The sequence below is a fragment of the Plecotus auritus genome, assembly GCF_963455305.1.
Source record: "Plecotus auritus genome assembly, chromosome: 1".
Taxonomy (NCBI): domain Eukaryota; kingdom Metazoa; phylum Chordata; class Mammalia; order Chiroptera; family Vespertilionidae; genus Plecotus; species Plecotus auritus.
Window position 1 is genome coordinate 174,464,141 of NC_137770.1, and position 27,962 is coordinate 174,492,102.

General features: G+C 44.0%; 1 protein-coding gene across 2 annotated transcripts; it reads left to right on the forward strand.

Moving 5' to 3' along the window:
- Window positions 1–26,809, forward strand: BDH2 (3-hydroxybutyrate dehydrogenase 2). 2 transcript variants are annotated; one of them, XM_080662651.1, is made up of 10 exons: window positions 1–78; window positions 3,665–3,744; window positions 4,634–4,712; window positions 6,811–6,907; window positions 11,396–11,504; window positions 16,249–16,309; window positions 17,744–17,857; window positions 21,585–21,643; window positions 22,234–22,326; window positions 25,259–26,809. In XM_080662651.1, exons 2-10 carry the CDS (start codon window positions 3,673–3,675, stop codon window positions 25,310–25,312), a joined length of 738 nt encoding a protein of 245 aa, XP_080518777.1. In that variant the 5' UTR covers window positions 1–78; window positions 3,665–3,672; the 3' UTR covers window positions 25,313–26,809. The 2 variants fall into 2 exon arrangements, with proteins under 2 accessions (XP_080518777.1, XP_080518778.1); XM_080662652.1 differs by having other exon boundaries at window positions 14–78; window positions 3,562–3,744.
- Window positions 26,810–27,962: the final 1,153 nt, after the last annotated feature.

The window sequence follows — 27,962 nt, forward strand, 5'->3', positions numbered from 1 at the left end:
GACTTGCTTCTGCACAAAAGCCTCAAGTTAATTGCTGGCTGAGTGATCGGGAGGACGCCATCCTTTTGCTGCTCTAAAGTAAGATTCCCCAATGTATTTTAAAAGAAACTTTGGAGTGGGGAAGGGGGAAGTGGAATTTTTAGATGTTGCTTTTTTTCTGCACATTACCTATTTCAGGATTAATTTTAGCAGTTAGATCAGGATAAGGGTGGGTTTTTAGCGAGTTTGAAACTCTGGTATTTTAGTAAGTTTTTCAAAATAGCCAAAGAAAAGAGGATTTTACAGTGTCTTACGTGAACATTTTTCTTCCTGGCTCATGAAGATAGAGTTCGTCACAATGCTCTGTTTGTGTCTGTGCTCGTCGGAAACTAGCATTTTTATTCCAATATTTGGAGTAAGAAAGACATCGTGTGTGGTTCTCACGTTGGATGGATTGAAAGTTGCCTCGTTTCACCATTTCAGGCCATGTTTGCACTCATTTTCCTTAATAAGTCCGTTTTCGTTTGATAGTGCAGGTGTATCTAACAGTAAGCCTTTGGGTCCAAAATCTGGCCCCAGAAGGCAGGGCGGGCAGCGCGGGGCAGGCGCTCAGGGGGAGGGACAGGGCTGCTCTGTGCTTCAGCAGTCGTCCAGCCCTGCTTCTCACGTGTCGCAGGGGAACCTTTGGCTGTGCCTGCGCAGTGCCGCGTGTCAGATGTCCCTAACGCCAAGAGTGTGAGCTAACAGCTTTGTAACACACCCTGCTCAGGATTGGAGGAGGGTACAGGTTGTTGGAATCTCTTACTTTCTAAAGTAAATATTGAATATAGCTCTTAACTCTTTTCGTGTTTAAAGTGAAAATGTACCACTTGTGTAATAAGAAAAAACAAGCGTGCAGACGCATTGATTGCGTCAGAGGAGGTCAGGCACCCTAAAAGCCCAGCTTCGCCACCGCATCACAAATGTGGACTTAATCAGGGAGCACCGGGGAAGTTGCCCGCTGGTCCCTGAAGCCCGTTCTTCCAAGGCGTCCTTAGTCTGGCCCCTTGAGGAGCGGACTCCAGAGAGTTAAACAGGCCTGGGTTTTACCAGAGGAGACAGAGATGGGAGAGGATACAAGGAGGGAACTGGGTAAGGCGGGAAGAGCCGGCAGACCACCGCCAAGTCCGCCCGCCGCGGGAGAGGGCGAGATGCCGGGATGGGTGGGAGCCTGCAGGTGCCGTGCACGAGGGTCTGCCAGACCAGTGGGAGGAGCATCGTGTCTTCTAGAAGTGAGTCTGCCGCGGTGTTTGCATCACCCTTGGACACTGGCCCACGGAAAGGTGGCTTCAACACCAACTCAGCGGGGGGTTTCATGGCGCAGGTGGCCTAGTGGTCAGGTACCCGGGTCTTGGTCAGTTACTGGGGTCCGGGGCCAGACGGCACAGGGCCCTGCCTCTGCATGGGGTCTGCAGGATGCGCGGGAGAACCAAGAGAAGAAAAACATGAGCCCGGTCTTCCCTGCAATCCCGCCTGGGTTTGAATTCATAGTTGGAAACATTGGGCAAAGCACATGATCTCTTTGCAGTGAGTGCATTGGTGGCCAAGCTGGGTCTCATCACCCACTCCGTTTCGCTGCCACCTTCTGTTCTCCATGGTTATCTTTCTAAAATACATGTCTGATCATGTCGGTGCCCATGGCCCACAGGAGCAACCAGCCCCTCATTAGGTAGAACTTGGACAAAGGCTGGAGGCTTGAAGTGGAAGTGCCCATTGAGGGCAGCCTGAAGTCAAGCAGGGCTGAAGAGGACAAGGTAAGTTCAAAAAGAGAGGAATAGGTCATGTGAGCCCTCTAGGCAAGACTAGCTAGCTACCTGTACTTGATCAGCCAGGTAATCGAGCAGAGTGATCGTTTCAGTTGGTTGTTCATGTACTACTAAAATTGGTTCACTCGACACCCACCTCATTCACCACCACCTTTTTGTTTGTTTGTTTCTGCCTGGAATGCCTATATGATGCCCTGGATCATAGCCATTCTGTGACTTGGGGTGAGGTCAGAGGCACACATTAAAGACGGCAGGGTAAGAGAAGGAACCGGGTTCCTTGAAGACGGCCTCATTTACTTAGCATCTGACTCTGAACCACCCCAACCTCATCCCTAGCCACTCCTCTCTCGTAAGATCTGCAGTGCAAGCACTGGCCAAATAGCTCATGCACATCCTATTTCCCCTATGTCAGAATTTCTCAGTCCTCCGTTTAAACATTACTGAGTGTCTGTTAAAGTGTCACTGCTGCATGCTTAAACTTTAAAAGAGGACCAGCAGCATTGTGGGTGGAATGTCCACATAGCAAGAGAGTCAGGAGGCCTGAGGTTAGTGCTGGCTCTGCTATTGACCAGCTCCTTGACCTTGAGCAGGCCCGGTCAGGTTCCTCATCTGTAAAATGAGGGTATTGGACATGATTTGATCTTCCAGCTCTTATGTTCAATGAGGCTCTGAGGCCAACGGTGACATCTTTCTAAGGGACGAGGAAAAAACCTCAGGTGATTGATGTGCAAACCCTGACCAGAGTTTCCAGGGGAGAAAGCAAGGAGCAGCCTGAGTAGTGAGGGCACACAGGATGCTGCCGCAGCGTGTGCAGGGGCAGGGAGAGGGTGGGCAGTAGTGAAGGGAAGGACTCCACTCCTTCTGGGTCCCATCAGAGCCCTCTTCTCTGGGTACTGAAGAAATGAAAGGTAGGTGCAAGTCCAATGTCTGCCTCAGTTAGCACTTCAGTGGGTTATGCTAAACATGTTTGATATAAACAGCTAGGTATCTTATCTAATAAAAGAGTAATATGCAAATTGACTGTCGCTCCAACACATAAGATTGCTGCCCCCATGTGGACACAAGATGGCTGCCACAATATGGCTAGCAGGGGAAGGCAGTTGGGAGGGACCAGGACTGCAAGGGAGGGCAGTTGGGGGTGGTCAAACCTGCAGGGGAGGGCAGTTAGGGGTGACCATGCCTGCAGGGGAGGGCAGTTGGGGACAACCAGACCTGCCGGGGAGGGCAGTTGGGGGTGATGAGGCTGGCAGGAGAGGGCAGTTAGGGGTGACCAGGTCAGCAGGGGAGGGCAGTTGGGGCAACCAGGCCGGCAGGGGAGGGCAGTTAGGGGTGACCAGGCCTGCAAGGGAGGGCAGTTAGGGGTAACCAGGCCTGCAGGGGAGGGCATCTAGGGGCAATCAGGCTGGCAGGGGAACAGTTAGGCATCAATCAGGCTGGCAGGGGAGTGGTTAGGGGGTGATCAGGCTGGCAAGCAGAAGCAGTTAGGGGCAATCAGGAAGGCAGGCAGGCGAGCAGTTGGGAGCCAGTAGTCCTGGATTGTGATAGGGATGTCTGACTGCCCATTTAGGCCCGATCCTATTGGATCGGGCCTAAATGGGCAGTCAGACATCCCTCAAGGGGTCTCAGATTGGAGGTGCAAGCTGGGCTTCCCCACCCCCATGCACAAATTTCGTGCACCGGGCCTCTAGTAGAGTAATAAGCATTCAGATGATGGGCTCTTGGTATGGAGGTGCTGTCTTCCAATTCTTAAAGGTGCACATTGAACCATTCGTTCTAGATGTTGCTGCTGGCACAGAGCCGGACCCCAGTAACTGACCAAGACCCAGGTAACTGACCAGTAGGCCACCAGTACATGAACTTGACTTTAGATTCCACCACAGGTTCCATTATGGGTCGACTTGATAAGAAAGTCATCATCCTGACAGCAGCTGCTCAGGGGATCGGCCGGGCAGCCGCCATCGTAAGTTACCGTCTCTTGCTGTTTGCTCACTAACTGTTGAAGTACTGAATTATGTGGACAGATTCCATGCTTAGCTACTTCTGCTCTACTTTCTTTCTTTCTTTTTTTATGTTTGTGCTTCTGTTGTCTAAAGTTACAAAAAGAAAAGTTGCTACTTCTGACCCCAGTCAGATGAGGGAATGAATACCTCATAAGTTTGCTATGCTACATTACAGATAACCTGTGATTCTGAGAAACTTACTTCTCCATCTGGTTTCTTTGCACCCGGGCCCTACGGGAGTGCATAGCTTTCTGAAATCATGTTGTTTCAGATAAAGGACACCAAAGTTCAAACTGTCAGGTCACCTCCACCTTCTCATTTATATCAAACCTCCCACACTATATCCTACTCCTGAGCTAATCATGCACTTTAAGCATAATGGCAGCGTGTGGTTTGACATTTATGAAAACAGTGGTATGCTTTGGAGAGGAAAGTGTTGAAATAACCCATTTTTCTCTTATTATTTGGAACATAATAAGAAATTGAATATAATAAGAACATGCTCAGAAATGGAATACAGACTATCAAATCACAGAATAGTATTTTGAGAGGTATTAATAACTGAATCCTAGTTGGGGGGGTGAGGTTAACACTGATTTATTTTATATTTATTTTATATTACAAAGTCAGATGACAAGCACAATATATGTCCAGTTGTCCTAGTTAATGATAAAAATAACAATGGGAAGGGTGAGGTGAGACTAGTTAGTTTGATATTCCACCTATTTCTTAGGGAAGGGGGGGAGACAATGAAAATAAGTTAAAGGAGAAAAGGCTTAATGACTTTTCATTCATGAGAGCAATTTAAGCAAGTACACAAAGCGTTTATTTGTGTATTGTGTCTCCCAGGCTTTTGCAAGAGAAGGTGCCAAAGTCATAGCCACAGATGTCAATGAGTCCAAGCTGCAGGAACTGGAAATGTACCCAGGTAAGCAACCCTGCCGCCTGAGCCTGGGATCCAGCGTCCACAGGGATTAGAAAGCAGCAGTGCTCAGGTGCTGAAAGAGAATGCCTTCGCTGAGCAGCTTCACTGGCCTCCTTTTTGGAGCATGACTCTCTGACAATCAAAATTATATTCTGTGAACATACAGACAAAAATCTGCACACTTACACATATACACAGAATGTTAGATACAGACTTAAAATTGTTTATGAATCCAACATGTTGAAGGATTCAGGACCTAACAAGAAAATTCTATGTGGAAGTGGAACAGCTGTTAACTTTTTATGACAACTCTTCACTTCTGGGCCCTCCTTTTCCAGTGGCAGTGCTGTCCCATAGCAACCGAACGTGAGCCACAGGTGGTGTTTTAAGTTTTCTAGTGGCTGCATTTAAAAAATTAAAATGAAACAGTTGAAAGTTCATTTAATAATCTATTTTATTTAACTCAATATAGCTAAAATAGCATTTAACATAATCAAAAATTATTAATGAATTATTTTTATATATTTTTTAATACTAAATCTTTGAAATCCACGTGTGTTTTACACTTACAGCACATTTCAGTTCAGATTAGCTGCCTTTCAAGTGCTCAATAGCCACATCTAGGTAGTGGCTTCCATATGGGAGATAGCTCAGCCCTAAAATCACGGGTCATGATCAGAAACCCAAAGAGATTACCCAGATTATTTATGTGTATATCAGCCCTTACTGCACCCCAACATCAGAGAACTTCAGTTAGAGTTATTCTGAAAGTAATCAGAACAGAAAATTGAAAGAAATCAAAACAGAACAGGTTATGTGATCCAACACAAATTAGGTCATTGAATTATTTAACTGAATTAGACGATGTTGAAGTATCATTCCAACAGCGCAAAGTAGAGCTATTGTGCAGGAAAAGTACAAAGGGGAAAGGAGTCTTCCTGAAACTCAATTCCATTTTTCCCTTTCTTTGTTTGTTCATGTTTTATTTCCTATATCCAAAAGAGAATAATAAAATAACCCATATATTGTTTTAAAAAAATACCAATAATGAGTGCTGCTTTCCTTAAGAGAATGTTTGGATTTCTCTAGTAACTAGTACAGACCCCACACCTGCTCTTTCAAGGCCAGATCCTTTCCCTGGCCTCTCATTTCTTCCTACAGTTTAGGCCAGAAATAAGTCATGATACCTTTGACCATCAAAGTCATTTCAATAAATAATGGAATTGACATAAAAATAAAGCTCACAGCCGAAACTGGTTTGGCTCAGTGGATAGAGCGTCGGCCTGTGGACTGAGGGGTCCCGGGTTCGATTCCGGTCAAGGGCATGTACCTTGGTTGCGGGCACATCCCCAGTGGGAGGTGTGCAGGAGGCAGCTGATCGATGTTTCTCTCTCATCGATGTTTCTAGCTCTCTATCCCTCTCCCTTCCTCTCTGTAAAATATCAATAAAATATATTTTAAAAAAAAAATAAAGCTCACAAATAGAAACAGTCTTTCCCACAACCCTGCCCGTCCTCCCTGCCTCCCCCTCCCCATACACATGCACACACACGATTCAGAATTTCTATTGTAGGGACTCAACCACTGGGGGGAAAGAAGGGGCTAAAATAGCGGACGTTCAGTTATTACTGCTTACTTACCGAGAAGCATCTGACGTAGATCATTTATACTTCACTGTAAGTCGTTGCTCAGCAAACATTTTTATTAATCAATTCAGAGAATGGCGAGACAGGAAGAGAGCCAGGAAAGTGTGTTACTGGGAGGTCCAGTTGGGAAGGACTTGAAGACAATCCTATGATTGTTGGGCAGATACTGCAGTCTTCACACTTCCAAACAGCTGAATCTCCGAGGCTAGATATTTTTTATGGGTATAGAGCAGTGGTTGGCAAACTGCGGCTCATGAGCTGCGGTTTGCCGCTCTGTTGACTGAGTTTGCCGACCACTGGGATAGGGGCTTAATCACAAGGAACAACAGCCAGTAATTATTGGAATCGAGAGTCTAGGTCAGTGGTCGTCAAACTCATTAGTCAACAGAGCAACAAACCACGCAGTTTGCCGACCACTGGTATAGAGAAATGGTGTCTTCTGTTTTATTTTTCAGGTATTCAAACACGGGTCCTTGATGTCATAAAGAAGAAACAAATTGATCAGTTTGCCAATGAAGTCGAGAGAGTTGATGTTCTCTTTAATGTTGCTGGGTAATTCAGAACTTTTGATTTCGCTCTTCTTTTATTGAAATAATTTTGATAATATGGCCAAATTATTTATAATGAGCCACAATATAGTCCTTGAAAATATGACCTGATTTTGGACAGAATTTTTATTGCAAGTAAGACAGCTGTAAGAGTTAACCTGGGTTTGGGCCTAAAGGCAATTAAGATCTATTCAAGACAACTGGTACTAATCGAAAGGTATTGACCTTCTTAAGGCTGGTGACAGGCTCACACCAATGGACTTGTCACTAATGTCCACTAGGATTTATAAAATAAAATCAAAAACTGTTCTCCAGTAGAACGTCTTTAAAACTAAGTATGTTATTAGAAGTCAAGTACTCAGTGTATTGAAATGCAGGCATTCCCAATTTTTTTTTCAGTTCAATAAATCTTTATTGTTCAGATTATTACAATTGTTCCTCTTCCCCCCCCACCATAGCTCCCCTCCACATGGTTCCCACCCCACCCTCTGTCCGTACCACGCCCCCCCCCCCCCGCTGTCTTTATCCACAGGTGTATGATTTTTGTCCAGTCTCTTCCCATACCCCCAACACCCCTTTCCCCCCGAGAATTGTCAGTCCACTCCCTTTCTATGCCCCTGATTCTATTACATTCACCAGTTTATTCTGTTCATCAGATTTTTTATTCACTTGATTTTTAGATTCACTTGTTGATAGATATGTATTTGTTGTTCATAATTTTTATTTTTATCTTTACCTTTTTCTTCTTCTTCCTCTTCTTAAAGAATACCTTTCAGCATTTCATATAATACTGGTTTGGCAGTGATGAACTCCTTTAGCTTTTTCATATCTGTGAAGCTCTTTATCTGCCCTTCAATTCTGAATGATAGCTGTGCTGGGTAGAGTAATCTTGGTTTTAGGTTCTTGCTATTCATCACTTTGAATATTTCTTGCCACTCCTGTCTGGCCTGCATAGTTTCTGTTGAGAAATCAGCTGACAATCGTATGGGTGCTCCCTTGTAAGTAACTAACTGCTTTTCTCTTGCTGCTTTTAAGATTCTCTCTTTGTCTTTTGCTCTTGGCATTTTAATTATGATGTGTCTTGGTGTGGTCCTATTGGATTCCTTTTGTTTGGGGTTCTCTGCACTTCCTGGACTTGTAAGTCTATTTCTTTCACCAGGTAGGGGAAGTTTTCTGTTAATATTTCTTCAAATAGGTTTTCAGTATCTTGCTCTCTCTCTTCTTCTGCCACCCCCATAATTGGGATGTTGGTACGCTTGAAATTGTCCCAGAGGCTCCTTACACTATCTTCATATTTTTGGATTCTTTTTTCTTTTTGCTTTTCCAGGTGGGTGTTTTTTGCTTCTTTGTATTTCAAATCGTTGACTTGATTCTTGCAATCCTCTAGTCTGCTGTTGAATCTCTGTATATTATTTTTTATTTCAGTCAATTTTAGTTGGTCCTTTTTCATATCCTCGAGGGTCTCACTAAATTTATTGGCCTTTTCTAGAAAATTCTTGAAAAACCTTATAACCATGGTTTTGAACTCTATATCCAGTCATTTGTTTTCCTCCATTTCTTTCATTTGTGACCTGTTTCTTTGTCTCCACATTTTGGCTGCTTCCCTGAGTTGATAGAGTGGCTTTGTGTGCTAGGTGTCCTATAGGGCCCAGTGGCTCAGCCTCCCAGTTACCTGAGGTAGACACTCTTGGTGCACCCCTTTGTGGACTGTGTGCACAGTCTTGTTGTAGTTAAGCCTTGATTGCTGTTGGTATCACTGGGAGGAATTGACCTCCAAGCCAATTGGCTGTGAGGATCAGCTGTGTCTACGATGGGAGAACTTCTGTGCTGGAGACACCCCTATGAGGCAAGTCTTGCTTCAGTGGGGCTTTGGTGCTCACTGAGTCTGCCCCCTGAGTGTGTCCCTTATGGATCTGAGGAGTTGTAATCTGGATGGTCCTACTCTGACCCCTGGGTACACTGGCTCTTGGATCTCCAAGGAGGTGCTAATTTAGCCTCTGCCTGAGGCCACCCAGCAGGAGCTACAGAGAGATCTGCAGATTCCTCTTCTTTGTTTGGGTTTTGGAGGTGCCCAGATGAGGCCCAGCTGTGAAGCAATGCAAGCTGCTGTGGGACTTTGGGCCTTCTTTTGGATGTTCTGGGTCTCTCTGACTCAGCTGCAGTTTGTTAGGTAAGTTTAAAATTCTAAGGACCAGGCCATTCATATGCAAAAGCCTCTGCGCACAGCTTGGATGGGGCGGAGTCTCAGAGCAGAGCAAACAGCAATGGCTTCCTGTCAGCCCTGCCCTAAGAGGCACCCGGGTCTCAGTGTCCCTCGGTAATCGCTGCAAGCACCTCTGAGAGAAAGCCGCCCTCAAGTTCCGCCTGCTTCCAGACAGTCCAGTTTCTCCCCGTATGAGTCTGGGTCCCAAGAGTCTCGCCCGGAACTGGAGTTCAGAGCAGTCGGGAGCTTGTGTCTCCTTCCCGCTTGAAAAAGCCAGCCGTGTACTCAGTTGCCAGCCCTCTCCGCACGCACGCACCTCCATACCTCTGCCTTTACTTCTGCAGCTCCTCTGAGTCTCAGTGTGCTTCTCTCTTTCCTTCTAGTTGTAGAATTTCCACTCAGCCCGCCTTCCTGTGGTTCTAGATGATGTCCATTTTGTCTTTTAGTTGTAGTTTTGAAGTTGTTGTGCGAGGCAGCAGTTCAGGTGTTTTCCTATGCCGCCATCTTGGTTTCTCCCTGTCCATTCCCAGTTTTTTGACATATCATTCTAGCAAGTCCTTTATACTATACCAAGCTCAGTGGTTCTTACTGGGACAATGAATCCCAGAGAAAGAAGTTTCATATTGTACCTTTGTATGCAGCGCAGAAGGAATTCATGAAACTTGTTAGGGTGGTCCCAAACTTGCCAAACCACACGTGAATGATGAGACTTGAATTGGAGCAGCTACATGTCAATGCCGTGACTTCTAGCACTGTCCTCTCTCAGGTGTGACAGTAGCAGTGAATACAATTGAGACTTACACAGAAACTCATCGATACATTCTGAAATTTTACTTTTATGTAGTGCCATATTTGTATCACTGGTTTGATAGAATAATCCTAGAACCTTCTTATCTAATAAAGACGGAATATGCAAATTGACTGTAACTCTGCAACGAAGATGGTGGCGCCCACAGCCAATAAGGAGGGAATATGCAAATTGATGCAACAAAGCGAGAGGCTGAAGGTGGCTCTGGGCCAGAGTGAAGGCAGTGCCAGCAGCCAGGGGAAGGAAGGCCTATTCTTGCACAAATCTTCGTACATCGGGCTTCTAGTCTAATATATATTTACTAGAGGCCCGTTGCACAAAGAGATTCATGCAATAGGCCTTCCTTCCCCTGGCTGCCGGCAACAGTTTTCCTCTGGCACCCGGGACCCAGGCCTTCGCTCTGGCTGCCGCCTTCAGTCTTTGTTCCCAGCGGAGCGCCGCTCCTGTAGCTCCCTCCGCCCCCCACCCTCCCCCTCATAGCAGGTGTCCCACCCCGCCTGGCCACTGCATGTGTGCTGCCCAGAGGCCCAGAGTGGCTGGGGGGTGGGGCCGCTTCCATCTTTGTTGGGTTGATTTGCATACTCACTCCTGATTGGCTGGTGGGCGCAATGAAGTGATGGTCAATTTACATGTTTCTCTTTTATTAGTGTAGATGTTTCTTCCAAACCATGTTTCAGAGCCAGGCAGGGTGGGGAAGAGGGGACCCCAATCTATCCATCATTTAATTATGTGTTATAATGGATGTAAATTAAGTTAAAGCAGCAGTTTGTGATTATCTATTTTTTAAACAACCTGCTCATCCCTCATATAAGAATATACCCAGAGCCATAAAAAAAAAAAAAAAAAAATCAGTTAGAAAAAATAGTTTCTGAGAATTTATTAAACTTTCAGCTAAGTGAGTGGTATTGAGACAGAGCATGTGGTTCTTTCTGTTATTCTACTTAATTGGAAGTACAGTCACACCAATAATATTTTATCATTAATTACATAATTTTGGTCCAGGGGACAGTGACATCACTTAGGACCCCAGTTTTTACAGTGCTTCCTGAAGGAAGTGTGACTTGCAAAAGAGTGATGTTACTTTAAGTTTTTGGTTTGTTCCACTTTGTTTACTCCATATGTTAAACATAGTGGTAATACTTGACTGCCTAGAGATGTTTTCCTTGCAATTTTGATTTCCCTTGAGAATGTTAAGTCTGTGCCACCAGGGGGCACTGTTGCCCTTGAAAGGGGAGTCAGGGCAGGTGTGATGTTCTCATTTATGTTTGTTTTCCATGTTTCCTGTGCTGTGGTATAGAGCTTCTTATGTTTGGTGGCCCCAAACACTCGCCTTCTTCTTTTATGTTTGACATGTTAAAAATCTTGGTTAGGGAAAGGACAATGGTCTAAGTCAATAAATGACAATAAAGATGATAAGGAAATTGAATAGAAATATTTTTAAATGCTTGATCATTTCCCCCATTGTGTAATCACTGTTCCAGTTTTGTGCATCACGGAACCATCCTGGACTGTGAAGAGAAAGACTGGGACTTCTCAATGAACCTCAACGTCCGCAGCATGTACCTGATGATCAAGGCATTTCTTCCCAAAGTAAGACGATCCGCTAGGGGAAGCCCCACTGGATAAGTAGGTCTCCTCACGGGCATCTAGAAAGGACCCCCACAGGTGCTAAAGAGTAATAATGGCTGACATAATGACTAACCTGTATTGAACATTTATATCAAGGCACTTAATATAAATCAGCTCACCCAGTTCATCCATTCAAGGAATATTAAGCACTTTCTACATGCCCGGCTCCATTCTAGGTGCAGAAGAGAACAAGACAAAGTCTCTCTGTAAGGGAGGTCCCATTTTTTTTGTGGGCTCATGAGGCAGGCTAATATGTAATCAAATAAACATACATCATGTGGGTGGTTGTAAGTGCTATGAAGAAAGAGAAGTGAGGCCCACTTAGGCATCTGGGCAGAGGGCTCCTTGAAGAGGGACAGCAAGGAGGCACACTGGCCAGAACAGTCTGATGAGTGGGCACCAGCTTACCACATCCGTGGTGCGGAGATTAAACAGGAGGCTGTGGAACTTGCCCAAGGTCACGTAACTGGTAAGTTGTTAGAACCAGAATGGAAACCCTGGAAGTTAGTCCCCTTCTTGAATTTCAGTGTCTAGGCACATGCCCTCAAGATGGATGTATGCCACTGCTTTTCTGTACTCTGAGTATTCTCCCAGCACTCCTTTTTTTAGCTAGGCCGCAGAGGTACCAGAGAGATCAGAGACGTTGCATGTTAAGAGACAGTGATCTTCCTGTGTCTGCTACCCTTGAATTCTCCAGCCTTCACAACTCATCAACATTCTTAATTTTAGTTTACAATCATTAAGTACCTTTTGATAGAAAGCACTACACTAGGTGCTGTGGGAGAGGGAGGTATACATATGAAAAGCACTGACTTCAATGAGCTTATAAGTCAATAGTCACAGGCAGCACAGGCTCAGACAATGCAAGGGATTGACTGAGTACAGAGCCAGCCCAGTTCAGGATTGTAAGTTGAATCCTCGAGAAATGCAGAAGAGCTCTTCTCTCCACCCAGCTGGATTAGATGACGGACATACTGAATGCTGCCCAGCCCAGGGCTGGAGAGAGCTTTTCAGTGACAAGGCAAGGCTGGTACTTTGCTCTGAGTATTCAGTCTGATGTCAGGAAGCACCCAGATGGACTTTAAAGGGAAAATTGGGACAATTAACTTAGTAATAAAGGAATTTTTCAAATCTATTTGTTGAGAGCCTAGAATGGATCTTTGGTTGGATCCATGGAATACTGAACTAGGAAACTTTTAAAAATATATAAATTGCATGTTTTGTTAATTTGGAGTTCAGGATAATCTGTTTCTTGGAACTTGGATGTATTTTTCGAAGACTTATTGTTAGTGTCAGACGTGGGAGAGAAGCAGAAGCTCTGATAAAGTGGAAAGCTTAGGGTACAGTGGGCAAGGCGGTCACGCTGTATGGGACTCATTTGTAAAACCAGCCTCCTGTCAGGAAAGCTTTCCAAACATCAGTGAGGGAAGCAGGTGTGAGTGCACTGAAGCTGAAATTTAAACATGTACATAAGTGTTAACTGAAAATATCAAACACTAACTTGTAAGTTAATGAGTTTGTCTATGATTGAAAACATAGTGATTTGTATCCACAAAACATTTTAACAATAATCCATATGAACCAATAACACTCATTTGTTAAAAAAAAAAAAAATCCCAAGAGATATTAATGACTGGGACAGGGAATCAGGAGTCAGTGTTATTAAATCTGACCCTGGCCCCCGGCCTCAGAAGACCTCAGGTGCTGCCTGAGCTCTGCCCCTAATTCACCACGTGAGCTGGGAGATGGCACTTGCTCACTTTCAGCATCTATTTCTTTCTTTCTTTCTTTCTTTTTTTTTTTTTAATGAGGGTGATAGGCTACCAAATCCCTTCCAGGCTGAATTGTCTAGGACCCTCTGCGTTCATTAACCATGGTGCACGTATACCAGGTTGGAACTTTCCGGGGAGCCCAGGATTGAAGTGTAGGCAGATCTGAAATGTCAGATGGTCAAAACATAGGAACACTTACAGGAAATATTTGTTCATGGGTAGACAACAGGAAATCATTCCAAAACTGGGGGACCAGTCAAACGGCAGAGGACAAGTTGAAAATGCTGTAAGGAGGTCAATGCAGAATCCAAGGTCCACCATGGAATGGAAAAGAAAACCCATGATGGCAAGAATTCTAGTAGGTCTTAGTAATGTGGGGGTTTTAACCACTCACTGTATCTTAAAAGAGCCCCTACCACATAGAGGTGCTTAGAAAACACTTGTTGAGTGACTATGTGTATCTAGGTTGTCAATCCAGGTAGAGGTCAGGCATGGAATCACTGAACATCCAGAAGCCAGTGTCTGCCTAGTTTAGGAGCTGAGCTCTGGTCAGTGGGAACAGGAGGGCTGGTCAGAGTAGGATAAAGCTAGAGGGAATCTTTAGAGATCTTTCTAGCCCCTGCCTGAGTTTCAGGGACATCAGTCCTATGTCGCATTACTATGTACCAGGCACTTCTCTTTATAGTCGTCCTTGCCAGAGAGGACGGTTGCATGGGGTGCCAGGAAGAGCATTCACACAATGACAGCAGGTACCAAGCTGGTGTTAAGAAGGCAGAGTAGAAGGAGGCAAGAACTATGGGCTCTAGAATCAGCAGAGAAACCTGGGTTGAATGGATAGTACAGGTGATAGAGGGTGGCACCACCATCTCCTAAAGTTTAGCCTGAGTTATTATCGCATTTTAGAAGATTGGAGAATGAACTCACTTAATAGCCCATCTTTATGTATTAAATTGGGCTATGTATATTGTATATTCATTTAAAACGGGTTCTATAAGACAATGATAGCTCAGTAAAACTGGAACATATGAATAAATAAAAATGGGTTATGCTATTTGCTAAATTTGATGGGAACGAATCATTTTAAGGCTTGGTTTTCAGCATGATTATGCTGTACTAACTGTCCGGGGGTGTTTCTGAGGACCCCATTTCATTATGGTATTCTTTATTATATAAGTTGGGGTAAATTTTTCCCCTACCATTCACTTCAGCCTCTCCTGTGTCCTGTTAGTCAGTCCAGCACAATGCCTTAGGGTTGTTTTAGAATCTCCTTTTAGATACAATTAGTAGCTAAGTATCAAAATAGGAAGTAAGAACACCATGGGAAGCGTATACTCTTGCAGCCTCACCCCTGGATCCATCCAGTCATTTACCTTCTCCGGTCCTCTTTGTCTGAAAGCTGCTGGAAAAACTCACCCCAATAGAAACTTTTCATTGATTTTCATGATATAGGACATACTGGTTTTTTCTTCTGTTCTCTAGTTGGTTCTTCCATGTCCCCGGACAGTTTTTAACTCTTCACCCCACTCTTGTCCACCATCTCCCCTGGTTCTTTGTAGCCATTTTCCTGGCCTCTGCTTTCAGTGAGAAGTTAATGCCCAGGAGGCAGAAATTCTCCCCACCTCTTGCTTCTTCCCCCAAAACATTCATGGGCACCATGCCTTTACACATACATGTATTATCTTAAAAACATACACATATATGTTATAATACATAAAGTTCATTTGAAAACGTTGTAACTCATAGCAGCTTATTTCATTAGATATTCTCTTAGGTCTGGGGCAGAGCCCAGTAATCTGCACTTTATTTTTGATTCATCAAAATGTATTGACGGCCTATGGTGTACTCTGTCTAGAAGGACAGGACAGCCCGAGACCCTCCTCTCACTGAGTTCACTCGTTAGTGGAGGAATTCAGAGGGAGGGGATCTTCACAGCTCTAGGTGGGGAGGCAGCCCTCACTGCACATAACCATTTACCAAGTCCTGCCCTTGCTGCCTCAGCTACCTCTTACCCACTGACAGCTCTGCATCTCTGCTTTATCCCCCTTTCCTGAAGCACTACCTCCACTTCCAGGGGTCTCCTCTCCAGGACACCAGAGTCATCTCCGTAACCCCCACGTCTGAACATGCCTCTCCTCTGCACTAAACCCTTCCTTCTCACCACTGCTGTGCCTTCAGGGTAAAGTCCAAATTCCTACATTCAACCCCGCATGGCCTCTGGCCTCACTGCTCCCACACCCTGCATTGCAGCCAGACCCATCCCTGCCTCCCAGTACCTCGATGGAGCCTTTCTGCACAGGGTTCTCTCTCCTTTAAACACCCTTCTCTTTGATCTTTCTGACTAACAGTGGTTTTCAAAAATCAACCCACATAATTCTTCCTCAAGAGCTTCTTCTGGGTGTCCCACACCTGGATTGGTCCCTTCCCACCCCCTCCCTCTTCTCTGTGAAGGTTGCTGCTGTCCTGGGTGCTGATTAAATCAGCCGTTCCAAGCAGACTGGCAGCTGTCTGCAGGCAGGGACTGTCATTGACCTTTGCATCTCCTAGACCTAGCACCATGCCCAACCACAGTAGGTATTCAACAGATACTGTGGTGAATGAAGGCGAGAGCTTTCCAACATCAGGACACACAGTAAGGATTACCGTTCTTTTCCTTCCATTCAGCTCAGTTCATTCTTGGTCTGGCTGATGCTCTTGTTTCACCGCAAGGCGGTGGGGAATCCCCCTGGGAACTGTCCCCGCCAGCCAGCGGCTGTAGCACAGGGCGTCAACTCCCAGCAGTGATTGGGTCAGACTCTGAAGAGTGCTTAACTGCACTGAGTGTTAATAGCTAATAAGATGGATCTGCAAATCCTAAGTAAATGCACATCTTCTAAAGAGGCAGTATTTTTAGCCTGCGGAGTAGCATTTTTTTAAAATTTGTTTTGTTTTGGCAGATGCTTGCTCAGAAGTCTGGCAACATTATCAACATGTCCTCTGTGGCTTCCAGCATCAAAGGTAGGTCTGTCTCCTGGGGTCACGATGCACAAAGCCCCTCACCTCCCTAAGCTAAGGGGAGGAGCACAGCAGAACCCATAAAAGCCACACGTCACTTCAAAACTGCCTTTAAAACTGGTCTTAAGTTCCTTAACTTCCAGTCCCTTTGCCTTAGATGTGAACCAGTCATAAAATTAAATAAAACTTTTTTTGTTGTGCCCTCCTTTTATTTATCTCTTCTAATGGGAATTCAGGAGAGGGAAGAAGGAAATCAAGAGGGAGAAGGAAACATTTCCTCATTTAATTAATCAAAAAAGATGTGTTGTCTTGACCGGGTGGCTCAGTTGGTCAGAGCGTCATCCTTTGCACAGAAAGGTTGCGGGATTGATTCCCAGTCAGGGTGCTTATGGGAGGCAACCGATCGATGTTTCTCTCCCACGTCAATGTGTCTCTCCCTTCCTCTCTCTAAAACAGTGGTTCTCAACCTTTCTAATGCCGCGACCCTTTAATACAGTTCCTCATGTTGTGGTGACCCCCAACCACAAAATTATTTTCGTTGCTACTTCATAACTGTAATTTTGCTACTGTTATGAATCGTAATGTAAATATCTGTGTTTTCCGATGGTCTTAGGCGACCCTGCTAAGCGGTTCTCAACCACAACATGAGGAACTGTATTAAAGGGTCGCGGCATTAGAAAGGTTGAGAACCACTGCTCTAAAACATATCCTCAGGTGAGGAAGTTTTTTTAAATGATGTGTTGAACACCCACTATGTGCTCCTGCCCCAGAAGAATTCACAGTCCTAAAGGGGCGGCAGGCAAACTCACGTCTTCCACAGTGTGAGAGGATTGTAACAGAGCTCTGTGCAAAGTGCTGTGCCATCACTAGGGAGCTAACTGCCTGTGGATGTGAGGAGGGATTCGCGGGGACAGCTGATCTGGGCCCTGAATGAGGAGTCACATTGAAGAGCAGGATTGCAGAGCAAGCTGGAATAACGCCACAGTCTGGCACAGATGGGTTTGCAGGTTTAAAATGAAATAGCTGCTGCTGAGATAGCATCGTTCTCTTTGCAAGGATGCACACCTTAAACCTACACAAGAGAGGAATGCAAAGACATGCCTGGGCCTCTTGGTTTGGTTTTGTTTTCTTTTCTTTACCCTGACTCTTTTGGAATCTGCCAAAGGGGTCTACCAACTGATGATGAGAAACGAAGACCACTCCAGTCACTTAAGTGCAGCTTGTCAACACCTAAGTCTCAGCTGAATTGTGCCAATAAAGATAGTATTTTCCCACGCTCAGAAACTAGCCCTATTAAGGGAGAAAACCTGATAATTGTTTAAAAGGGTGGGGTGAGGGAAGCATGACCATGGCTGCTGGGGACACTTATTTGTGCTCCGTTTCTAAAGGAGCCTGTGTTTTTTATTCCTTCAATTGCTGAGCCCTCCCTTCCCCCAGGAGTTGTGAACAGATGTGTGTACAGCACCACCAAGGCCGCTGTGATTGGCCTCACGAAGGCCGTGGCTGCAGACTTCATCCAGCAGGGTATCAGGTGCAACTGTGTGTGTCCAGGTGAGTTCCACACTAAAGGGCTGTGAACCTGTCCTATCTGACCTCCTGGCTGCCACTGTGAAAGATATCTACACAAGCTTGTTTACTCCGTGTTTTACTGTCTCCTGTCATCGGGAAAAGTTCAGAAGGGAAGGGCCAGGCTTGTTAAGATAATTGGGAATGAGAGGCGAAGTCATTAGGAATAAGCCACAGAGGCAAAGGGTTTAATGTTATTTATGTGCCTGGGGCAGCTCCAAACCACGCAGTGAGAGACAGCACTGGCCAGGGCATGGTGTCTTGGAAGCAGACCAGGGATGACCTTGTCAGGGCAAAGAGGAAAAGTAGACCTTACTGACAGGACAGCGGGAAGGAGGGGAGAAGAGCCTCCCAGAAGACAGGGAGCTGCTGGGTGATGGGAACCTCCTGGATGGCCCATAGATGAACAGCTTCCTTTAGGCTATAACAGGGGTCAGCCAAATGATGGCCCATAGACCAAATCTGGCCACCACCTGTTGTGTAAATACGGATTAATGGGAGCACCCCCACACCCTGCTTATGTGTGGGCTAGGACTGCTCCCACGCTATAGGCAGAGTTGGATAGTTAAAGCACACCAAAGGTTTCTCAAAGCTCAAAATATTCCCTTTCTGGCTTTTTACCAGAAAGTGTGCTGACTCTCCTATGAAGGAAAGGAGAAGGCGAAACTCATTATTAGTAGAAAGAACATTCAATTTGTCCAAACAAAAGTATTCAGTAACTTATTTCTTGATAAAAAACTTCCCCTTCTCTTAATAACCGTGGGTGTGTCGGGTAAGTAGCTATGCCCTTTTACCTGGCTCCACCTACCCCAAATGAATGCAAGGTGCCTGAGAACAGGTATTAACTTCCTCTCTGGAAAGCAATTAAATAATGCCTGTCCAGGATCAGAGTTTCTCTCAGTAGTTCACAATGGTTATTGAGGAGTTGGGGAGAAGTATAATTTCACAGTTACCTGTGGGACCTTTTAAAAACCTGAAGGGCCTGCTGGAATTTGGGGAGTGATGGGGGAAACTGTGTATGGTACAGACATACCTTGGAGGTATTATGGATTCAGTTCCAGACCACCGCAATAAAGCGAGTACCTCAATAAAGCTAGTATCGCAATAAAGCAAGTCATAATCTTTTTGCTGGCAAAGGGTCTTGTGTTCAATTTATAAAAGGCTCAATGGGTGTGAAACACAATAAGGGGAAACGCAATAAAACAAGGTATGTCTGTGATTGGAAAGCCCCACAGGAGATTCTGATGTAATCCATCAGGGTCTCCCCCCAGGTTGAAAACCACCGACTTCTTAGTTAAAGAGGGAAAACTACTAAATACCCTGCAAACTACAGAATTTCCATGATTGGGGTGTTCTACTTGATTTTTCTTAGACTAGAAAAGTAAACATAGCTCTGGCCAGTTGCTCAGTGGTTAGAGCGTCAACTCATGGACTGAAGGGTCACGGGTGCAATTCCTGGTCAAGGGCACATACCTAAGTTGCACGTTTGATCCCCAGCCCGTCGGGCTGCATTCGGGAGGCAACTAATCAAAGTGTCTCTCTCGCATCAAAGTTTCTCTCTCTCTCTATCCCTTCCACTCTCTCTAGGAATCAATGGGAAAAAAATATCCTCTGATAAGGATTTTTAAAAAAGGTAAACATAGGTAACACTAAGAAAAGGAGGATATAAGTGAGACAATTTTAACACATACTGGTGAAACTTAGGTACAGCTATTCTTGGTGCTATTTACCCAATGGAATAAATGGCAAAGTGATTTGGAAAATATGGTTGTTTTAGCAGTTGGACTTTTCAGGAGACTGGAAAATATGTTATCAAACTCTCTGGAACAAGGAACCAGCCATGACTCGCCGCGCCGGTCACAGGAGAAAACCTGACTAGGAATGGTTGTGCCTGGGATGACTCTGGTGGTTGGATAGTCACAGCACTTCCAACTGCGGACTTGTGTGGACTGTGGCGTGGGTGGTGGTCTGTGCCATGGACACAGCAGAATCCAGGGGCAATGAATTAAGTGGAAGGCATAGGCTCGCTCCACAGTTTTCGTGTAATAGCCATCATACCAGCCACATGTAGGGGCTGACGCTCATTTGCCTCGGTGGAGGGAAGTGGCTAAAGCTGTAAGGATTTTGAAGAGAGTGTACAGTGAACGTGTTAGGGGCCTTGAGCACACTGTTGGTAGAATGTTGTACTGCGAGGAGACTGTTGATGAGGGAGGTGAGGGAAACACTATTGGAAACCGATACAAGGTATGTGGCTTCAGAAAGTTTATCAACACTATTCCCTGCAGTAACGTGAGGTAGAAAACATCCCTAATGAACTGGGTGATCTAGCAAAGGCAATTTCCACCCGGAATGTTAAAAAGTGCTGCCCCCTACAGTAAAATGTGAGGAGAGAGAGAAGCTAAAGGAATGGCTGTTCAACAAAAAAGAGCCAGGATTTGCTGATTCTGAAGATTCCCAGCCTCTCCAGAGAAATGGCAAATAATGACAACATTAAGAAATGGTTTCCAAGCAAACATCAAATCTATGGCATTCCCAGGAGCAAGGTCTAAAGATGAAGCTGCAGATATGACTGTAAAGTCATTTATGACCTAGGAAGGTCATGTGGTCTCCTGGAGTACTCTCATTCAGAAGAAGTAAAAACAGCCCTCTCAGGAGAACTGCCAGACCATGTACGTGAACAAAAAGTCTGGAAACGTGCTCTAAGTGGGATTTAAAATATTTTAGTGTCATTTATTTTTTTTAAGCGAAATAATTTCAAATTACATTTTTTATGAGAGTGCTTAAAAACAGGAATTTGAAACCAATGAAAATAGGCAAGAGAACCACCTAAGTTACGGGGGAAGATGACAGGCACAGACTTGGCCCCGGGGTCCCCAGCGTGAACCTGACACCAGGGATGGTTTGAGGGCCTTCAGGCGGTCTGGATTCTCATGCTGGGAAAGCACTTCCACGATTGTATCCACATCTCAGGATGGTTGTGAGGATTAACTGAGATAATACATGTAAAAGTGCTTAAAATACATAAAGGATCATGTTAACATCATGTGACTAAAATCTGTATCTTGGGAATGCTGTGTGATTCACCCAGAGTCCCTGCCTAGTGTCACCAAGAATATAGTCTGTGTTTTAAAAAGTCATAGAAATGTTACTACAGAAGTTATAAGCCTACTACATAACAGGGCTGGCAGGTAGACGTGAAATTGTCATTCTAAGTCGTGGAGAAGGCTTTCGCTGATTGTCCTATCATATGGAAAGGGAGTTTAAATGTCTGTTTCTTTTTTCAGTTAAAGTGTTACAGAAAACCGAAGAAGAACAAAGCAATACTTAGAGAGATGGAGTTACATTTATTACGCGCGGGTCCAGAGAATAATGTCTCTCAAATTCTGGGCCCCAACATGCAGGAATTTTCCCTATTTATATGTTTTTACCTTCTTTGTCTCCCAAATATGGGGTGTTTCCGGCCCCTTTTGCAAGTTCTTAAAGAACCCGTATGTGCTGGGGCCTTGAGACCTCAACCAGAGGCCTGGCCTGGCACCAGCACTGATAACCTTGTCTGGGGAAGGTTTAATGGCCTCTCTGAAGTGGGAGTAGTCTTAGCAAGCAAGAATTTACAGAAGTCAAATAGCAGGGCTAAAATTTCAAACAGCAGTATTTATATAAGATGGATGCTTCAAAAGTAACTAACCACGCTGAATGTCCCTGTTTGACTTAGGAACTGTCGATACCCCATCTCTGCAAGAAAGAATACAAGCCCGACCAAATCCTGAAGAGGTATACCTACTCTCCTAAATGTGTTTAAATCTTCCGGTTAGAAAATGCCCTCTTCCTTACCTAGAGTAGACTAATTCGTAGAAGCAGAAAGTAGAGTGGTGGTTGCCGGGGGGCGGGGGGGGGGGGCGGGGGGGGGGAAGGTGCTGAGGGTGTGGGAATGGGGAGTTGCTGTTTACTGGGTACAGAGTTTCAGTTCTGCAAGATGAAAAGAGCTCTGGAGATGGGTTGCACAACAGTGTGAATGTCCTTAACACTACTGAACTGTAATGGTGAAGATGGCAAATATCCCACTAAGTGTATTTTACTACAACTTTAAAAAAGCTCCCTTCTTTCATATGAACTTTCTGATCTGTCACAGTGTCTGTAGAATAACAAAATAGTTTGAGTAGCTAGAAAGTCACCTTAGCCCTGGTTGGTCTGCTTAGCCCACAATTAATGATATTCTCACATATTATGCATCATACATGATTAAGGCTACAAGCCAGTGGTACGTCTGTAGATTCATCTTGCCTTTGATTGCCAGGAGGAATTGCAGGTGAGTTCACACTTCAGCTCCGGTCACTGATGTCTGGCATGGTTTCTGGTCACAGGCCCTGAGCGATTTTCTGAAGAGACAGAAGACTGGAAGGTTTGCAACTGCAGAAGAAATAGCCCTGCTGTGTGTGTATTTGGCTTCTGATGAAGTAAGCACTGCTCTTCGCAAGGGGTTCATTATCTTAATCATATTTGGCCAATATTTGCTAAAAAATATATATATATGCTGTCTTTGAGAGTAATGGGCATACACATGCTAAGATGCTGCAGTTACTAGATAGGGATCCATTCTGATGTAATTTGCTCAAAGAAAGGCCACTTTGATCTGAGCTGCCAACTTTTCCTCATTCAGCATTACATGTTACTAAATCTTGTAGTAAATGAAATAGAGGAGTGAAATTTCAGTTGGGGAAACCCTGGTTAAGTGTGAGTCAAACAAATGAGTCTCCAATATTCTGAGCGCTTCAGGTGAAGCAGGGAGGAGGTTCATCAGATTTAATTGCATGTGGCAAGCACAAAATTGGTGTTTTTAGTTTTCCCGGTGCCTTTATTTAGCAGACTCCCCCTGGCTCTTTTTTCCTATGAATTCGTACTTGTCATCATGTATGGACGTTCCTAATTCTGTCTCTTTCCACTTTGCACCTACACAGGAACCAGTTTCTTCTTTAACAGCTATTGTCTGTTTTTAAATGGCATCCTACTGCAAAAGCAGAAACTATATTTATAAGGTGTAGAGCACAGGAACATCCCTCTCTGTCTTACGGCTTTGAATGTTACATGACCAGGGCACTACAATGTACGAAAAGAGACCGGGATAGCCCTGACCAGTTTGCCTCAGTGGATAGAGCATCGGCCTGTGGACTAAAGGGTTTTGGGTTCGATTCCGGTCAAGGGCATGTACCTTGGTTGCAGGCACATCCCCAGTCGGGGGTATGCAGGAGGCAGCTGATCGATGTTTCTCTCTCATTGATGTTTCTAACTCTCTATCCCTCTCCCTTCCTCTCTGTAAAAAATCAATAAAATATATTTAAAAAAAAGAAAGAGAGAGGGATAAGGAAGTGCATAGGCAGGAGTGAGGAGGTGTGTTACTCATCAGTTAGTTCCTCTTTACAGGAACGTGGTGGTGCACACCAGGTGGTTGGTGAATATGACCAATACAGGATTTGAATCTGACCAATACAGGTGACAGAGCAGTTACTACTTCTTAGAACTATTATCAACAGTTAAACAGTTAATAGCTGGGGAACTTGCTAGACAAAATACTAATGAAGCAAGTATGTTGGCCTTTGTGATTTCCCTGAATGCATGTCTTCGGAAGAGCCCATTTGCTTTGGGGGTACAGCTGATTAGTTAAGTTGCCCTTGTTTATCCAGAGTTTAGGTTACCACATATTTGGAAATGTTCTGTCTTGAAACATGCAACAAAAGGACCTTTAGCCTTTTAAAGGGGCCCAGAGGAATACGGATGTGTAACAGAGAGCTTGCCTTATAAAAATACTTGGGGAAGGAGGGCGTCATTTTTCAGTAAAGTGATAGTATCCCTCCTAGTTTATCTACATTATATGATCAGTTTTCATAGAATAAACTTTAAAAATTTCTGTACTCGTGTCTTTTCTTCTTCCCTCGTCCGTTGTCTTAGGCTTTAGGTAAATTTAAAAGAACACAGATTTTAACCTTTATTATCTATGTTTAAGTTAAAAGAGATTTTTTTAAACCTCTACCACAAGAAATCATTTTACCTTTTGTGGGAACCCCTTTCACGTCCCGCGTGGTTCAGGGTTCGGGTTCTGGAGAAGGCCGCACACAAATGAAAAGAGACTCGGAAAAGTATTAATTTGGAATATTGGGGGACCAGGCGGGAGCCCACCTCTAGTGGGAGGACTACCCCTTGCTCTGGCCTTGCTATCCCTTTTATTGAGACTATGGGATCCGCCCATAACCTTTAGGCAGGAAATTCCAATAACAGAAATTTACATAGGAGAAACAGAGGTGGAGGCTGCTTCAGCTAACAATGTTTCAACTAAACAGTGAGTGATCAAAACAATTAAGGTTGTTGACCAGCCTTCCCAGTTTCCTGTCCACATCCTTCCATCAGTGGTAGAATGATTGGCCTCCGGCAACCTTTCATAATTTGGAAAGTGAAAAATACTGTGGGGAAAAATTGTTATTTGTTTTAACTCCTTTAGTACAGATTTGTATCTAAAACTAGCATCCAATTTTTTCATAGTTTAATAGGTTATAATAATTAAGTATCTTCATTCAAATTTTTCAAATATATTTAGTCTGCTTCAGTTCCTGGAATTGCCTTTATATATTGATCAACTATACTAGTATATACAATATCTTTTTTTTAAATTTTTTGTTTGGTAATTGACATGACCACTTTATGACCGACATACCTGATTATATTCAAAAGTTTATCAATGGCACAAAATTCAGCTCATTTAGAATAGTTCTGAGTTTCGAAATGCAAATGTAATGTTCTAGCCTAGACTTTATTCTAATTTCAGGAATGACTATATGTCACCTAACTTTTATTTTTGTTTTTGTTAATCCTCACCCAAGTATATTTTCCCCATTGATTTTTAGAGAGAGTGGAAAGGAGAGAGGGAGATGGGGGAGAGAAAGAGACAAACAGACAGACATCAATGTGAGAGAGATACAGTGGTTGATTGCCTCCCGCACATGCCTCTGACTGGAGCCGGGGATCGAATCCATAACTCTTGACTGGGATTCGAACCCGGAATCCTTTAGTGCTTGGGCCAACACTCCAACCACTGAGAAACACCGGCCAGGGCTGCCACCTAACTTCTCAATTTTCTGATTGTGAGACCAAACACCTCATAGACCTGCTTAGAATGTGACATATGCTGAAACACCAGCCAGGGGCCAGACCACAAGAACACAGCGATGTTAAATCATCCCAAAATTTAATTCAGACTTTCGTGAATTCTCTTTGTTGAGTGCTCCCTTTACTCTGAGAATAAATTGTTTAGCTACGTCAGTCATAGATGAATTGGGAAAAACACCACCTGTGTGGAACCTGGCTAATTGTTCTGTCTCCTTGTGTTCATCCCTGCAGTCTGCCTACGTAACAGGTAACCCCGTCATCATCGATGGAGGCTGGAGCCTGTGACTTCAGGCTCTCCTCACTGGGAGGAGGCCCTTCCTGTCCACTGTGAACCTGGTTCTGAAGAGTACTCACCCATCACATCTTTCTTGCTAATGGCACAGGAATGAAAACAAGGCCTTTGTAATGATGTCATTGTTTGTGCGGCTGGTTCTTTAAATATGTTAATCGCTCTCTAATCTCTTCTACATTCATTGTAGATGACATCAAAGATAAGGAACTTACTGCAAATGAATAGTTTTAACAATAAACCCCAATTTCTAAGCATATAAAGTAAAATGTGAATATGAAGAAAAAAGGAAGGTCTTTTTTTTTTAAGAAAAAGTATTCATTTCTATTTTACCTCTACTCTATTTTCCAACATTCAAATATTTTTGTATAGTTCTGCACTGGTCTGTTTATGGGTACTAATTTTAAAATCTTACGCCTTTATATATGAATACCAGAGGTAGGAAGGAGTTTGGCTCAATAACTTACATTTAAAGGATTTAATCAGAACTATTTTGCTAATCTGTTACATAAAAGAAATAGAATCATCAGGCATTTATCCTTAATAGATGCTATCACTTATAATTAAGTACTATTTTCTTAATGCTTAACTTCTTAGTCTAACTAAAAAATATTTATTAAAATAAACAATGATATTTGACATAGGCCTAAAAAAAAATGTAGTTAACTAGCTTGGCAGTATTGTCAGTGTGGGGAATATTTCTTAGATTAAGTACAGATTTTTTTTTTCACCAAATTCCAGGATACTAGACAAGAGAACATACATGAAATTTAGAAATAGTCTCTGGATAATTGAATATAAATGAATCATGTATCATGAATACATAAAGAAGAAAATAAATTTTTCAAGAAAACATTTAAGTTAATTCACAGATGGTAATTCTATAAGAGATTATTAGAAAGAGCTTTTTCTTGTTCATTTAGCTACAGGGTTTTATTTTATTTTTATTTGTTGCCACTTCAAAAGAGCCAATGGTATGATGCACATATAGAGTAGATAATAAACAGTGATAGCCTTTTCTCTTAGAACCTTAATAACAAGGAAAATATTGAAATGGACAATGAACACAACATTTTAGGAGGAAGAATATTTTGCAGTTGATAAAAGCGAGTTAAAATGACAGCAAAGGATATTTTGATTAACATTCCCAAAGAGTCCATTGGTTATTAGATTCACTGTGAGGTTCTGGGCCAGGTGTTTCTCTACTAGCTCACAGAGAGCTTCGTTTGTGACCTAGACCACGATGCCCAGTTTATCTTGGATTTTAGTTTTCTGGTTTGTGAAATTAGAAAGTTGGGCCAAATGACTTGCATTTCTTTTGGGTGTATCATAACCAAAATGCTGTAACTTTTTATCAAGTGAAATATAGAACACTAAAGTTTTTAAGTTTGTTCTCAAGTACTTTACGCTGTGAGCACACACACATGTATATGTAGAGCTATGAACAAATGAATTCTAAATAAACTCGATTCTACAAAATGCATTCTATCTTTAACAAATGCTCCCTCCTAGTTATTTCTCTCAGAGCTAACTGTAAGCTATGAAACATTATAAACAATAAAACCAAAGTAAAATCTAGCAGCTCAATAGTTCAGTTCTCCAAAGTCATGCTAATGAAATAGGGTGATGTATCAATGAAGATCATGTGACTGGAAGAAAAGGGAAAATGTGTTTCATTCCTGTGGTAAGAGGAAGCTAAATGTAACTAGAAATTTTGCCAAGCTGTAGAATAGGAAGGGGCCAGTTTAGGAAATAATCATGTTAGATGCTCTGAAAAAGCTTATTGGGCGGAACATAGGTTCATCCATTCTTTCCACCAAGGAGGACCTGAGAGATAGGAATTAGTGGTTTCTGTCTGCTGGAGGCATTTACTCAGCATTGTCCCTCTTGCCTGGAAAGAGGTGATTAAAATCGGCACCTGCTTAAAGGAGTAAAAAACAGGTAAGACATTTTTTAATCTCAGAAGAAAATGTAAATTACTCCCAAAAGGGATGTGCGGGCATATGCACACACTTGGTGGGTCAAAATACGAAGGCAGACAATGGAAGGTAGTTTTAAAGGTAAAATAATCAAATTGCTGATGGAAAGGTTAAAACAAGAACAAGAAGGGCACGTGCTAAAGAAGCTACACAAGGGGGGAACAAGATTTTGTCCCACTTAGTTGGTCACCAGAAGAATGAACCTTGGTCTTCCCATCGCACAGGAGAAGACTCATAAAGTACAACTAAAAGGTGGCGTTCAAGTCCAGAATATAAAGGTTTAGGGACCGATGAACCAGCCACGGCTGCATGGCCTGCACTCCGGGCTCCTGCAGGGCCCGCGCTGCGCGCCCCGGCCCAGGGCCTGGCCTCGCCGGGCATCACGCCTCGCCCGGGGCTGCGCTCCCCCGCGACCTTCCCTGGGAGCTTCCGGGAGGGAGAGGCGCGCTGGTCCGGCGCTAGGGTCCCTCGGCGGGGCCGCCCCGCGCGTGCGGAAAAGGCGGGGCCGCAGCCCCGACCGCGGCAATAACCGCAGCCACGGGCTCCGCCTGCGGCGATGCGCGACCCGGAGGCCCGGAGCGCCGCGGCTGGACGGCTGGACGGCTGGACGGGGCTCCCTCGAAGACCTTCTTAGCTCCTTTCCTAGTCGCGGGGCAGAGCCCGGTGC

Bases quoted from the DNA above. Each gene is read 5' to 3' on its own strand.
- BDH2 (XM_080662652.1), top strand. From the start codon at position 3,637: ATGAACTTGACTTTAGATTCCACCACAGGTTCCATTATGGGTCGACTT. The intron at 4,713-6,810 runs GTAAGCAACCCT...TTTATTTTTCAG, and splicing joins GGAACTGGAAATGTACCCAG to GTATTCAAACACGGGTCCTT. The intron at 11,505-16,248 runs GTAAGACGATCC...TTGTTTTGGCAG, and splicing joins TCAAGGCATTTCTTCCCAAA to ATGCTTGCTCAGAAGTCTGG.